Raw genomic sequence first — 13,112 nt, 5'->3', positions numbered from 1 at the left:
GGAAAATGTCAATTTTAGTAAAAAATAACATTAAAACGTTATTTTGAGCCACTAACGTTAATCTTACACCTATCCATAACCATTTCTTAAAACTACATAACGTTATTGTTATAAATAAACGAATAACAGACAAACAAACATAAAGTTAATCATTTATTTTTTCGAAAATATAAAAAAGTGGTACCAAAAGTAGTTCAAATGATAATCAGTTCCAGTCACAGTACTCTCTGGAGGTAATAGTTTTTATAGTGTACAGAGCAGAATTTAATTTAATAATCCGTGAAATTATGAATCTGTCTTCTCTCCGTGAAGGCGCACTGGGGCAGTACTGAATCCATAGACCGTAAAAGAAATGGACACAGCGACCCCATTGGAACTCAATTGAGACAAGTGAAGCCCAGTTTTAGTGTTTTTTAGCACTTCCGTTTCTGACGCGCAGACTCAAACAAAGCTTGACGATGTCAGCAACCTGTCTGACAGATGTAAATCTTCTAGTAGCTGTGCGTGTAAACTGCCATCGTTAATCTTGCAGAGATGGCGAGCTTGAGCGGGGAGTTCTTTGTCGTGAGTGAGCAGGAGTAAGTATTCTGATTAATTATTTTGTATAGTATTTTAAAATGTAACGCCAGTATGCCATACTAAGTTAATTGCCTGCGAGCTTCTCCTCCTGTCTGTACGGTAATGCGACAGAGAGTCGAGTGGTTATGACGCAATCGTTAGTCTATTTTTAAAAAACTGTTTATATGGGGCCATAATGTAACATAGAAGTTAATGGAGCCCTTTATACATTGTCGAGTATCTTTAGAAATAAATAATGGACAAACAGAGTCTTTAAACGCCTCAGATGTAAAGTTATTCGCTGTCAAAGTGACGCCAAAATGAATGGGAGTCAATGGGATGCTAACGCAAGTGAAGTTCTGCTAAAAGATGGCAGCCCCCACCCGACTTCAACTTCCGGTCGACTTCCTTGCCGCCTGACTGAATCTGATTTCAAATGTCTATCAACTGAAACAAGGCATGTCGCAATCTGTGACGAATTAGGTGAGAACCAATGAGAGTTCGATATCAGTGTCGTAAACCATGTCGTAACCTCATTGTGGCGCACTGGCGCTATTTTCAAATTCAAATCATAACGATCGCGGGCTTTGATTTTGACGGTCGCTGTTGTTGAGAATTAAAATGAAGATCGATTGATAAATGGCTGAATTTGGATATGTTCCTTGCAAACATCTGGATTCTAAAGATATGGAGTAACAAATAAAATGGATGTGATTTGTAATGTTATGCTGTGCTTTTGTGTATCTATGTTTGTATTGTCAGTCATTAGGAGAAAATCGCACAGCAAAATATAAACACTTACATAAATTGTATTCATTTTAATGTTTCAAAGTGTAGTCTCGTTCAACATTATGTAATCCCCCGAAACGAGTTTGCAGCATGCACAGAAATGTTATTTCCTATTAAGTAGATGAGTAAACTGCTTTCAATAAATTCAATAAAAACATATTAATATGACAATTAAATACAACAGATTTAAATCATTAAAGCCACGATTTTAATATTAATAAATGGGAATTCATATACATTCACACTTTACGTTAGATTATTAATTTTTTTAGCTGCTAACATGTAAGTATTTGTACGTTTTACCGCTATAAATACGTCTAAGTTGTATGTTGTTATGTGCATGAAAGCATAAGTAAATATACGTGTGGTAGAACCATATTTAACATAAAAATACACATGTATTCTCATGAGATCATGTTGCTCAACTATGAAAAACAGTGTCATACTTCAAGTTAGCATAAACAACCTCATAAACAAGAACTGTGATAAGAGCTGACTCAGATTAGAACATGATGACAGAAAAAACCCACAAAACAAAAGTTTTTCTGAACAGAGCTGGATAACTAGAATACATAGTTTCTATTCTGAATGAACAGAAATGTAACACCTGTTAACACTCCAGTCTAGTTTGCAGATTCATCAACAGTGAGCTATTCTTCAGAAGAACCAGCACTCGCAACAGTCCTCATCGATATCTGCTCACTCACTGAATCATAATCAGGATGACGACTTCTCCGCAGAGGAGGGAAAGATTCTACAGTATTAAAACAGATCAAATGTTCATGTAAATAGGTTTAAATATATTTATCCACACTCCACATTTGTTTGATAACCATACCCATGTCAAACTAAAAAACAGTAATGAAAAATCTATATCACAATGTTTACATATTTCTACCATTATACACGTATTTTAAATTATTTTTAAACTAAAATATTAAAAACAAGCCATTTAAAGCTGCAGTGATCATGCTGAATAACTCACCATTGGATTCGTTCTTGCACTGGTAAAAAATCACAACAGAACAGATCATGACAAAAACTACAGCTACAACTGAAACCAAAGGTATTACTCTAAAGGTTTGATCAGATTCTGTCTCAAATGTAAAGCATGTTCCATCTGCAGAATGAAAATAAAGATAATAAATACACATTATAATCTCCGTAAACTGTTAAACTGAGTTGAGGCGCTTGTTTGTGATCAGCAACATTAATCTATTTCAGCATCGTTATATTTTCCTGTTACAAATGTATGTACTTGACTGTATTCATGGTGATATTTACCCCATTCTAGTGAAGCTGGTTCTGTCAGACTGTTGTGAAGGATAAAACAGTCATAAGATCCTTCAGAGTTTATGTCGATCTTCACACTGGTTCTCATCTGAAATGTTTCATTAGCATTTGGTCTGATTTCAGAAGATGTTTGGTTGTCAAGAACAGATCCATTCAATCTGATATTCATTTTAATATCTCTGGGATAGAAACTAGTGGCCAGACAGCTCAGATTCAGCTTTGTGTGATCATCAGAATCTCTCCTTGCAGAGATGTAAACCTCTGGTGAATCTGGAGAAATAGGTCATGCAATTAACAAACCTTTTTAATATGCAGTGAAGAAATCGGGTTATATTCCACAGAAGATTGCACATCAAATGCATTCTGAAAGACATGAGTAAGCCTATGCATTTTTGCTTTTGTAATTCTTTCTTTAATACTATCTCCGCCATTGGGGGTAATAATCTCTTTGAACCTGTGAATCATGCGATTTCATTAATTGAGATCACCATTGAACCAGCGTCTATGGCTTGAACTCGGATCAGTTTCATCAATTTGTAGACATTTTTAGTGAGACGTGTAATAAAAAGGGTGAGAAGTAAGCTAGTTAATATTCTCTTACTGGCTTCTATATACAAGCTCTCAAAATTAATATAAAGCATATACAGACTTCATATGTTATTTTTATTGCATTAATGAATTATACTTTAAATAAAATATTTGCAATCTGTTTAAAAGCGTTTTTTTTTTTTTTTGCATGTTTTAGTTTTTTTCATTTCATTTTTCATTTCATTTACACACTTTTGATCAGATCAGCCAGTGTGCATGCGCACATCTCAGAACATTGACTGTTTCTATAGCATTAACATGTTTTCTAATGACCGCTGCAGTGACACGCTAACTTGTCATCGTGTCATCGGATGCCCAAGTTGATAGGATTCTTTAGGGTCTTAATGAAAAGTCTATGACATTCTTTGGTTAAAATTTCCCGAAGGTAGAGAGATGCAGAAATGGTGGCTGCTGCATCGTGTTTTGTCGAATCGATTCAGCATTTTGTGAGTTTCGATGACGCTGTGCCAGTTTTATAAAGGTCACTTTAAAAGACCTGAATAAAAATGCAACTTCATTCTCTGACAGGAAGTGGCGCTTATGAAAGCCCAGAAATACCGCGTTTACCATAGTACCCTCTAGAAAAGAGGAGCACCTTTCCATGTGTACTTGCTTATCTCAGAGAAAAATGGAAGTAAAAACAGGATTAACATGTTTTCATTTACATGTTTGTTTGCGCATATATATATTTTGCATTTTAATCTGGATTTACAAGACTCTTCATTCTATAGGATTTATAAGCCGTTTTCCTCATGTTTTTTGGATATTGCCAACATTTTGTCCTTATAACATACAGTAGGTTATACCTGAACAACACACATAGTCTAGATAAAGTAATCTGATTAAAACATACTCTTATGTGTGTTGTTAAATGTTAAGATCCATTCCATGCATTTCCCAAAATAATCCTTGATTAACTGGTTTCGTCCTATCTGAGGGTCCCATCTCTTTTTCATATCTTTGGCTTTGGGACTTTCAACAATCCACTGCATTGTGTCATTATCAAAGGCAATAAGATCCTCTCCGTCAAATCCATATTCATCAAATGCTCTCAGACTCTTCACTGTTCCATTAGGAAATTTCTCCACTTCACAACCAACTATTCTCTGCAATGTATGGAGCTCTACAATCACAGTCACAACAGTGATGAGACGCTTACAGTAGGACATACACACAATTTCATAACATGTCTGATAATTAATAAGAAAAAAATCATTAAACTGACCAGAACAATTTGTGCAGTTTGACAGAATGTGTACCTGAGCCATAAACCAGTCTTCAGAGTCACGTGATTGTACAAGAGTCTCAATCCCATAATCTTCTGTCAGAATTAGTCTTGTCCAATCTGGAACTTCAATACTGTAGTTTGAGATCAGTCTGTCATCAACAACACCCACAACAGTGAACTCTGGGAATAGATCTGCTTTGGTCAGGACTGTAAACATGTAGTGCAGGTAATGCTTCTCTGAGGAACATAAACAACACAAACAATAAAACACTTTTTAATGGGACAAAAAAACTCTTGTTATAAAGGGAGACAGATATATCGAATATAATTACTTGACTTTTTGTGATTTGATACTAAGTTTGTAAGTGATAAGTGAGTGACGTGACATACAGCCAAGTATGGTGACCCATACTCAGAATTCGTGCTCTGCTTTTAACCCATCCAAAGTGCACACACACACACACACACACACACACACACACCCAGAGCAGTGGGCAGCCATTTATGCTGCGGCGCCTGGGGAGCAGTTGGGGGTTCAGTGTCTTGCTCAGGGGCACCTAAGTCGTGGTATTGAGGGTGTAGAGAGCACTGTACATGCACTTCCCCCCACCTACAATTCCTGCCGGCCCGAGATTCGAACTCACAAACCCTTTGATTGCGAGTCCAACTCTCTTCCCCATGAAGTCATGGACGTGGAAGTGCACTAAATCACATATTGTGATTTCAGTTCTAGTTTGTGCCAAATCTGTGGTAACAATGTCTGTCAAGTCACCTTTATGTCAAAGCAACTGAACAACATTCATTAGGAAAATGGTGTGTCAATAATGCAAAATGACAGTTAAAGGCAGTTTATCATTGAATTCAGTGATGTCTACTCTGTTCAGTTTAAATAGTGTCTGTGCATTTATTATCTGTGTAAGTAACTGTGGTTTGTCAAATGACATTGTCACATTTGTTTTCATGTCATCATGGTTCTTTAATTCTGGAACTGCAAACTGTATGTACACAGCACACAAGAACGTCGCTCAAATGCATGTACTAAAATATATTCTGCAGCTCTAGATGACCATATGGCACAAGATGAAACGTCTTTTTAGGCAAGAACCAGACATGGGTGTGATTAAGGGTAAATACTTTTTTTATTTAATTTTTTTAATGGTACTGAATTTGTATTTAGGAAGATAAAAATTTAATAATAACGTCAGAAATTTATAATTCTATCATTTTATAGCCTACTTTCCACAAATATTCATACAGAATAAATTATATCAAATCAGATCTCTTACTTTGTACATACATCAGCGTTTTGTTGTTTATGATGAGGGAATTCGCAAGAGTCCGGAATTCAGTCAACGAACACGCACGAGCACAACAAAACTGATGAGTTTAGCGAAGACTCATCAGAACGCTTCTGATTGGCCAATGCATTCCTAAACTCAACAGAACTGTGTGTGATTGGTTAAAAGGCACAACTCTGTAAAAACGCCTAAAATAAAATACGGCGCAACATGAAAAGATCTTGATTTAATGTCTGTTTATATTCTATTTGTGAGCAACCGACGCAATTATATTTGTTTGTTGAAGGATCATTTTTGTACAATTAAGTGCCATTATTTACCCAAGTCCCTATGCTCACACAAAAAACTGTTACGCTGTAAAAAAAAAATTCCTAATTATTTCTGTCATGATTTCGAGTACAAATATCGACAAATTCTTTAATCAAACAAGCATTGAAATGAGAAAACAGACATATTGTATTCATTTCCGAAAAAGTTTTAGCTTAAAATTAACAAATAATGTGGTGATATCTTGAATTTAAATCCGGTTCAGGTGAAAATACTTTTAGAGAAACTAGAAGACTATTCCAGTTCTGTCAAGTGTCAAGCAATGTAGAAGGTCTCGGAACAATAATCTCTGTTCAGATGACTCCATACTGTATAGCTATACTTCGAACAGATGTGGTGAATTCGAGTAAATTGGGACACTTGTGCCATTGAGAAAACTGGGGGAAAGTCACAATTACCCTGAATTAAACCAATTTGCACTCATTTCACATAAATAGTGTGACGCCTCTCCTGTCAGACTCAAGAGCTAATTTACTCAGAGCACACTATTTATGTGAAATGAGTGCAAATTGGTTTAATTCAGGGTAATTGTGACTTTCCCCCAGTTTTCTCCGCCCTCTACCCAACAAAACGGACGTACTCCTTCTGCTCTCTCGGACAAATAAGGATTTCTCTCACTCTGCTGCTCTGTGTCAGTGTTAATTTTGACACGAAATTTTAATTTAGTTTTAGTCTTAGTCTTTTGACTATAATTCTTTTAGTTTTAGTCAAGTTTTATTCATCTAATTTGTTTTAATTTTAGTCTTATTTTAGTCGACTAAAATTGCTTGGTATTTTAGTCGACTAAAATAAGACTAAGATCAATAACAGATTTACTAGACAATTTTTTACAGCTGGTATAGGAAACAAACTTAACCAAAATATATAAAACACAAATTCAACTTTATTTCAACACAACTGTGTCTTTATTTTGATTCAAAAGCTTTTATGCAGCAACAAACACTGTCATGATAATGTAAACAATAACTAGCTGCCAATTGACCATCAATAAAAGAAAAATAACGTTAGGTCCAGGACCTTAAAGCTTACAGCTGAGCTGAACAATAATTGCATACATTTAAAGTAAATATTTAATAAGTTGGCAGCTAGGTGGATAAAAAAAGTAACAAGATTTTATAAGGTATTCATTTGTCTAGCAATAGTGTATGTTTTAAATACTACAATATTGCTAGATTTGTATGTATAATGATAGGATGTGAACATTCATGTTTCACATGACTAATATAGAAATATTTGTGATATTGTCAACAAGTAGAACATTATAAAATATACTAAACATTAGTATTAATCAAATGTATTTATCATAATATTACGTATTAGTATTGTGCTCTCATCTAACTTGAAGAAGAGGCTATTTTACAGTACTTTTCAGTTCGTAATATTTAATGCTACAACATCTACGCACTGCAGTCTTCCAATTTTGCTTAGCTCAATAAACAAAAGAACATCGTTGTGAAATTACATTTGAGAAAATGTACGGGTGGCTCGTCTGTAAATGTCTTTTCAAATTGGTTGTTTTCTTGTCACGAATGAGCGCTCCGCGTGCTTTACACTTTGTTTTGTTTTGTTCGTCGTCAAACGTGAAGTGAGCTGTGGACATTTTGTCGCTCTTTTAGACATTACCTCTTCGAATGCCGTGTCTTCCCGGGAGCTCATTTAAAAACTGAAAACCTTCGCTTCACGTCTCAATAAGTCAGGCTCGGATTGGTTCTCTTCTCTCATGCAGTCTCGCCTGTTCCGTTTTGCCGGTTCTTTTGTTTATTCCTCGCATCTCTCCCGTCTGCTGATTTGATTTTCGTCACAGTCTATTTTCGTCTCGTCCTTTATTAGTTGACGATAATGTTAATCAATTTAGTCATAGTTTTAGTCTCCATCAATGCCTTCTTTTTTAGTTTTCGTTTCGTTTTCGTCCGCAAAAATATATTCGTGACGAAAATAATGACGAAAATATTTAGTCAACGAAATTAACACTGCTCTGTGTTTCACGGAAACCTGGCTGAGTGACACCATACCGGACAGCGCGCTCCATCTGTCGGACAGTTGTTCAGAGCGGATCGCGATGCAGAATCAATGGGGAAATCATGCGGTGGCAGGACATGCTTTTACATCAATGAACGGTGGTGTACAGATGTAACGGTGTTAAAGAAGATGCGCTATCCTGATCTAGAAATGCCGTTTGTCAAACGGACATCACTGGACCCTTACTGGACCCCCTGCAGTTTGCTTACCGAGCAAACAGGTCTGTGGATGATGCAATCAACATGGGATTGCACTTCATCCTGCAACATCTGGACAAAACGGACTTATGTGAGGATCCTGTTTGTGGACTTTAGTTCGGCTTTCAACACCATCATCCCAACAGCCCTTCAGACCAAACTGACCCAGCTCTCTGTTCCTAGCTGGATCACCAGCTTTCTGACAGATAGGCAACAGTTAGTGAGACTGGGGAAATTCATGTCAAACAGCTGCACCACCAACACTGGTGCCCCTCAGGGATGTGTTCTCTCCCCTCTGCTCTTCTCCCTGTACACCAACGACTGCACCTCTAAAGACCCCTCTGTCAAGCTCCTGAAGTTTGCAGATGACACCACACTCATCGGCCTCATCCAGGACGGTGATGAGTCTGCTTACAGACAAGAGGTTGAGCAGCTGGCTGTCTGGTGCAGTCTTAACAACCTGGAGCTGAACACGCTCAAAACAGTGGAGATGATCGTGGACTTTAGGAGAAACCCCCTGCACTTTCCCCACTCACCATCATGAACAGCACTGTGACTGCAGAAGAGTCATTCAGGTTCCTGGGCACCACTATCTCTCAGGACCTGAAGTGGGACAATCACATTGACTCCATTGTGAAAAAGGCCCAGCAAAGGTTGTATTTCCTTCGCCAGCTAAGGAAGTTTAACTTGCCACAGGAGCTGCTGAAACAGTTCTACTCAGCCGTCATTGAGTCTGTCCTCTGTACTTCAGTAACTGTCTGGTTTGGTTCAGCAACAAAATCAGACATCAGAAGACTACAGAGAACTGTTCGGACTGCTGAAAGGATTATTGGTGCTCCTCTGCCCACCCTTCAAGAACTGTATACATCCAGACTGAGGAAAAGGGCTCAGAAAATCACTCTGGATCCCTCACATCCAAGTCACCCCATATTTGAACTTTTGCCATCTGGCCGGCGCCTCAGAGCCGCAAACACCAGAACAGCAAGGCACAAGAACAGTTTCTTCCCCCAGGCAATCTACCTCATGAACAGTTAAATGTTCCCTACTTATGCAATAAAAATGTGAAATATCCTTATATTTATTTGTTACCTCTCCATCCTATTACATCCCTGCATCTTACTCAATCCTATTCCATTATCATTTCTAGCTAAATGTATTTGTTGATATCAACAATTCATATCATACACATGTAAATGTTCAAAGGGCGACAAAACTATTAGATATCAAAAACATATTTATATGTGTAGGCTACTAGTTAAAGTTAAAAATACACATTTATATTCCAGACTAGCAGAAATTAAATGTTTGATTTCTGTTGGGGAGGAAATGACGCTAGTCACAGTGGTCGGTGCCTTTCATCTGTGCGCTTCACTGTATCTACATTGTTTTTACATACCATAGACAAGCCTCGGCAAGTCGTGTATTCACATGACAAGTCACATTTCACCAGGCTGCCGTCTTTGAATGGAACATGTATGTTACTTTTGAACTAGAATCATGGTGGAACCTGATGCCCACTTTACAGCACATTTACAGTGAAATTGAACAAACCTCTAAAGCAAGAAGAGGAACAAACAAAATGTGCAAAGCGTGGCGTCACAAGGACCAGGATAAAGGAACGCTGTTCAAGTAGTAATGACAAAATAAAAATATCTTATAAGATAAGAGATCATTTCATTTATATGCAGTACACTAGAAGTATTTGGTAGTTTGACTTTGTAACAGTTTGACATTAATCTGTTGGCATGAGTTTGGGGGTGGGACTACAGGTATTCGTCCAACCAATTACAGAAAAGAGGAGTGTTCAGGAAGAAGTTTGAAAGTAATTTTTATTTTTTTCAGAGCCTCAGAAATAAAATGCCTTACCTTTTTAAAAACTACGAAGAACACCAGCTAGACTACAATAACTGTAAATACACCTCAGTGACCAGAAGTGGTTAAGCATGAATTTATTCATCATCTGTACAGTTATCAGTTGTTCAGAAGCATATATATTATAAGCTATTATACACCATTTCATAATTGAACATGTCAGTTTGCCAGAGAATAGAGAAATACTGTTGCTGTGTTTACTGCATCTTTCTTGTCACAGCATTTACATAATATTGCTTTTTTGTTTGTTTGATTGCTTCGCTTTCCCTCATTTGTAAATTGCGTTTGTTGAAAGCATCTGCTAAATCACTAAATGTAAAATAATAATTATTCCAACTACTCATCGTATATATCCCACTGGTAACTTCACAGACCTGGAAAAGATAAAGCATATTATCCAATCTTTATCTCTTACACATACAGATATCATATCAAGCAGTGCTTTAAGTGGTCCAAAAGAGGTGCCGGTACTCTATTATAGCCTATATATATATATATATATATATAGGGGGGTGTCTGCGGTCTTGGGTGACGGGATGGGGGGCTTATGATATTAGACTTCGTAGCCTATAATAAAAGAATGAATTTCAAACCTTAACTAAACACATTTTTATTCAAAGATCAACCGTCTGTCATTACTCTTTAGTCTGCCACAAGAAACAGCAACATTAAAATCATGAACTCAAATGTCATTGTAAAAAACAAGAAACAAAAAAAACAATGACTGTTGTAACAGTGTTCTAGTTGAAATGTTAACTCTTGATATCTGTAAACTTCTGTAACCGTTTGTTATTTCTGACATCTAATTACAATTACAATCACAATCATGATATTCATAATATTAGAAAGTAACATTTTACATTTTGACTAGTATTTAATTATCATGAATAGACATTAGTAGCCAATTTCATGATTACTGATAGCAAAAATATTGTTTTTCTAGTAGAAGTAAAATGGGAATTTCAACTATAGTAAAAAAAAAAGATTATATATATATATATATATATATATATATATATATATATATATATATATTGATATCAACAACTGAATTTGTATGGCAGCCTGGTGAAATGTGACTTGTCATGTGAATACACGACTTGCCGAGGCTTGTTTATGGTATGTAAAAACAATATGGATACAGTGAAGCGCACAGATGAAAGGCACCGACCACTGCCCTCGTAACGACATTTCTTCCCCAACAGAAATCTTTGCACGCGATTAAATGTAAGGGAACACCAGCCATCTAAACTGGGACGTAAAATCCACCCTAGAGGCTTGACTCGTAGCCTAAACTAACTCAGAAACTAACTTTATAGCTATTCGTCTGCACTATTGATCTTAAAGCTGAACATAGCTGGCTACACTCCGAAAAAAGTGCTCACTGAGGTGGAATCTTTTCAAAAGGTACACCTTTGTTCCTTGTTTATCCCTAAATGTGAATATAAGTACTTTAAAGGTGCGCATTTTCCCACAAATAAGAAAACGTTTCAGAAACTGTTTTCAGAATACACAATGACCAACAAATATATAGGCCTATACATAAAATAAATAAAAACTGAAATTTAGGCTGTTTTATATATATATATATAAAAAAAACAGCCTAAATTTCAGTTTTTATTTATTATATATATAACAGCCTAAATTTCAGTTTTTATTTTACTTTGCTACGGACTAAAAACGCTAACAACGTACTTTTTTAACAATGTTCTCTCTGTACTTGACAACATCAATAATATGTCTTAATTGCAAAAACACTCTGTACATTAAAAGGTAAAGTGTAGATCCCAATTTTGCTACCGTCGATCAGAAAAAATATGTGCTTACCTGGATTCGCATTGCTTGTAAGAGAAATGAAAGGACAAATCAATATTAACATTAACAAAAGCATTCTTGACTATATAAAAAACGAGAGTTTAAACTACTTTTAAACGAGAGCGAATCAACTTTTGCAGTCCTTTTATTTCGATCTCTCGCCCTAGAGTCAGATCTGCTTAAGTTTCTTCTCTTCCAGGTATAATTGAGCGTATTGCTGGCTGCTAATGAAATAACACTTTCGTTTTCCAGCCGTTATTCAATCCAATACTGAATCATTCCAGCAGGGGCCAGTAAATGACACAAACGCAAGAATAACTGGAAACGCCTTTTCACGAGTCTCAGCCAATCAGAATCCTTCTCATCAGAAGGGCTTTACACAATATAACACTAAACCTCAAATCCTCATCTTTAAATTTATTTCAGAAAAAAAAAACTTTCTTTGCTAACAAGAGAAACATATTTTGACTGATTTATAGAGATGGGTAAGCTGTTGTATAATTACTTCTCAGTTGCAGATCAGAAGTAGGGTCCACATATAAACTTACCTAGTTTATCTTGATGTGCATCGCTTAGTCAAGGGTCAGAAGTAAGCCAAACCGTTATTATGCATATAAAGAGAAGAGCGCGTGTGGACCATTTTGCCATTTTAGACGCGCGCTCTGACGCGTCTCTGGTTGCGCGCGCTCTTTATTAATGGAAGAGTGCGCCTCTACAGGCCAATGACAAAAAAGTTCAAAGCGGGCCGTTGTAGTACTGACCTACATTAAAAGGAAGCGACTCCAACATAAACACCTAAAATATTTCTTTCAGCTGACACTATCTGTTGTAAATTGCAAAACTTTGTTCTCTTTAATTAGTCTTCATTGCTATGACACATTATGCCATGGGAAAAGTGAAATCGTAAAAATGTAGTCCATTTAATTTCACTGTCAATAGAGAGAAATAAAAGTGCTTTTTCTTGAGGCAATAAACAGAAGAAATACATATAATATAAAGTTTTAAACACTGTCTAGAATAGTAAGGCTTCTATATATCTTGAACTGAAATGTAATGTTTCATTCAAGTATAAATGACAAAAGCTACAAATCTATTTAAAAAAAAAAAATTATTTACTGTACATTTTTG

The 13,112-nt window shown here is 36.2% G+C and overlaps 1 gene segment (V, D, J or C); it reads right to left on the bottom strand.

Moving 5' to 3' along the window:
• Nucleotides 1–2,557: 2,557 nt before the first annotated feature.
• Nucleotides 2,558–12,169, bottom strand: LOC113120195 (Ig epsilon chain C region-like). The segment is given in 3 exon segments: nucleotides 2,558–2,910; nucleotides 4,454–4,693; nucleotides 11,997–12,169. Coding segments are annotated over 3 exon segments (657 nt in total).
• Nucleotides 12,170–13,112: the final 943 nt, after the last annotated feature.

Source organism: Carassius auratus, chromosome 19 (assembly GCF_003368295.1).
Source record: "Carassius auratus strain Wakin chromosome 19, ASM336829v1, whole genome shotgun sequence".
Lineage (NCBI taxonomy): Eukaryota > Metazoa > Chordata > Actinopteri > Cypriniformes > Cyprinidae > Carassius > Carassius auratus.
Note: the sequence above shows the minus strand (reverse complement) of the source record. Positions and strands in the feature narration are given on the sequence as shown.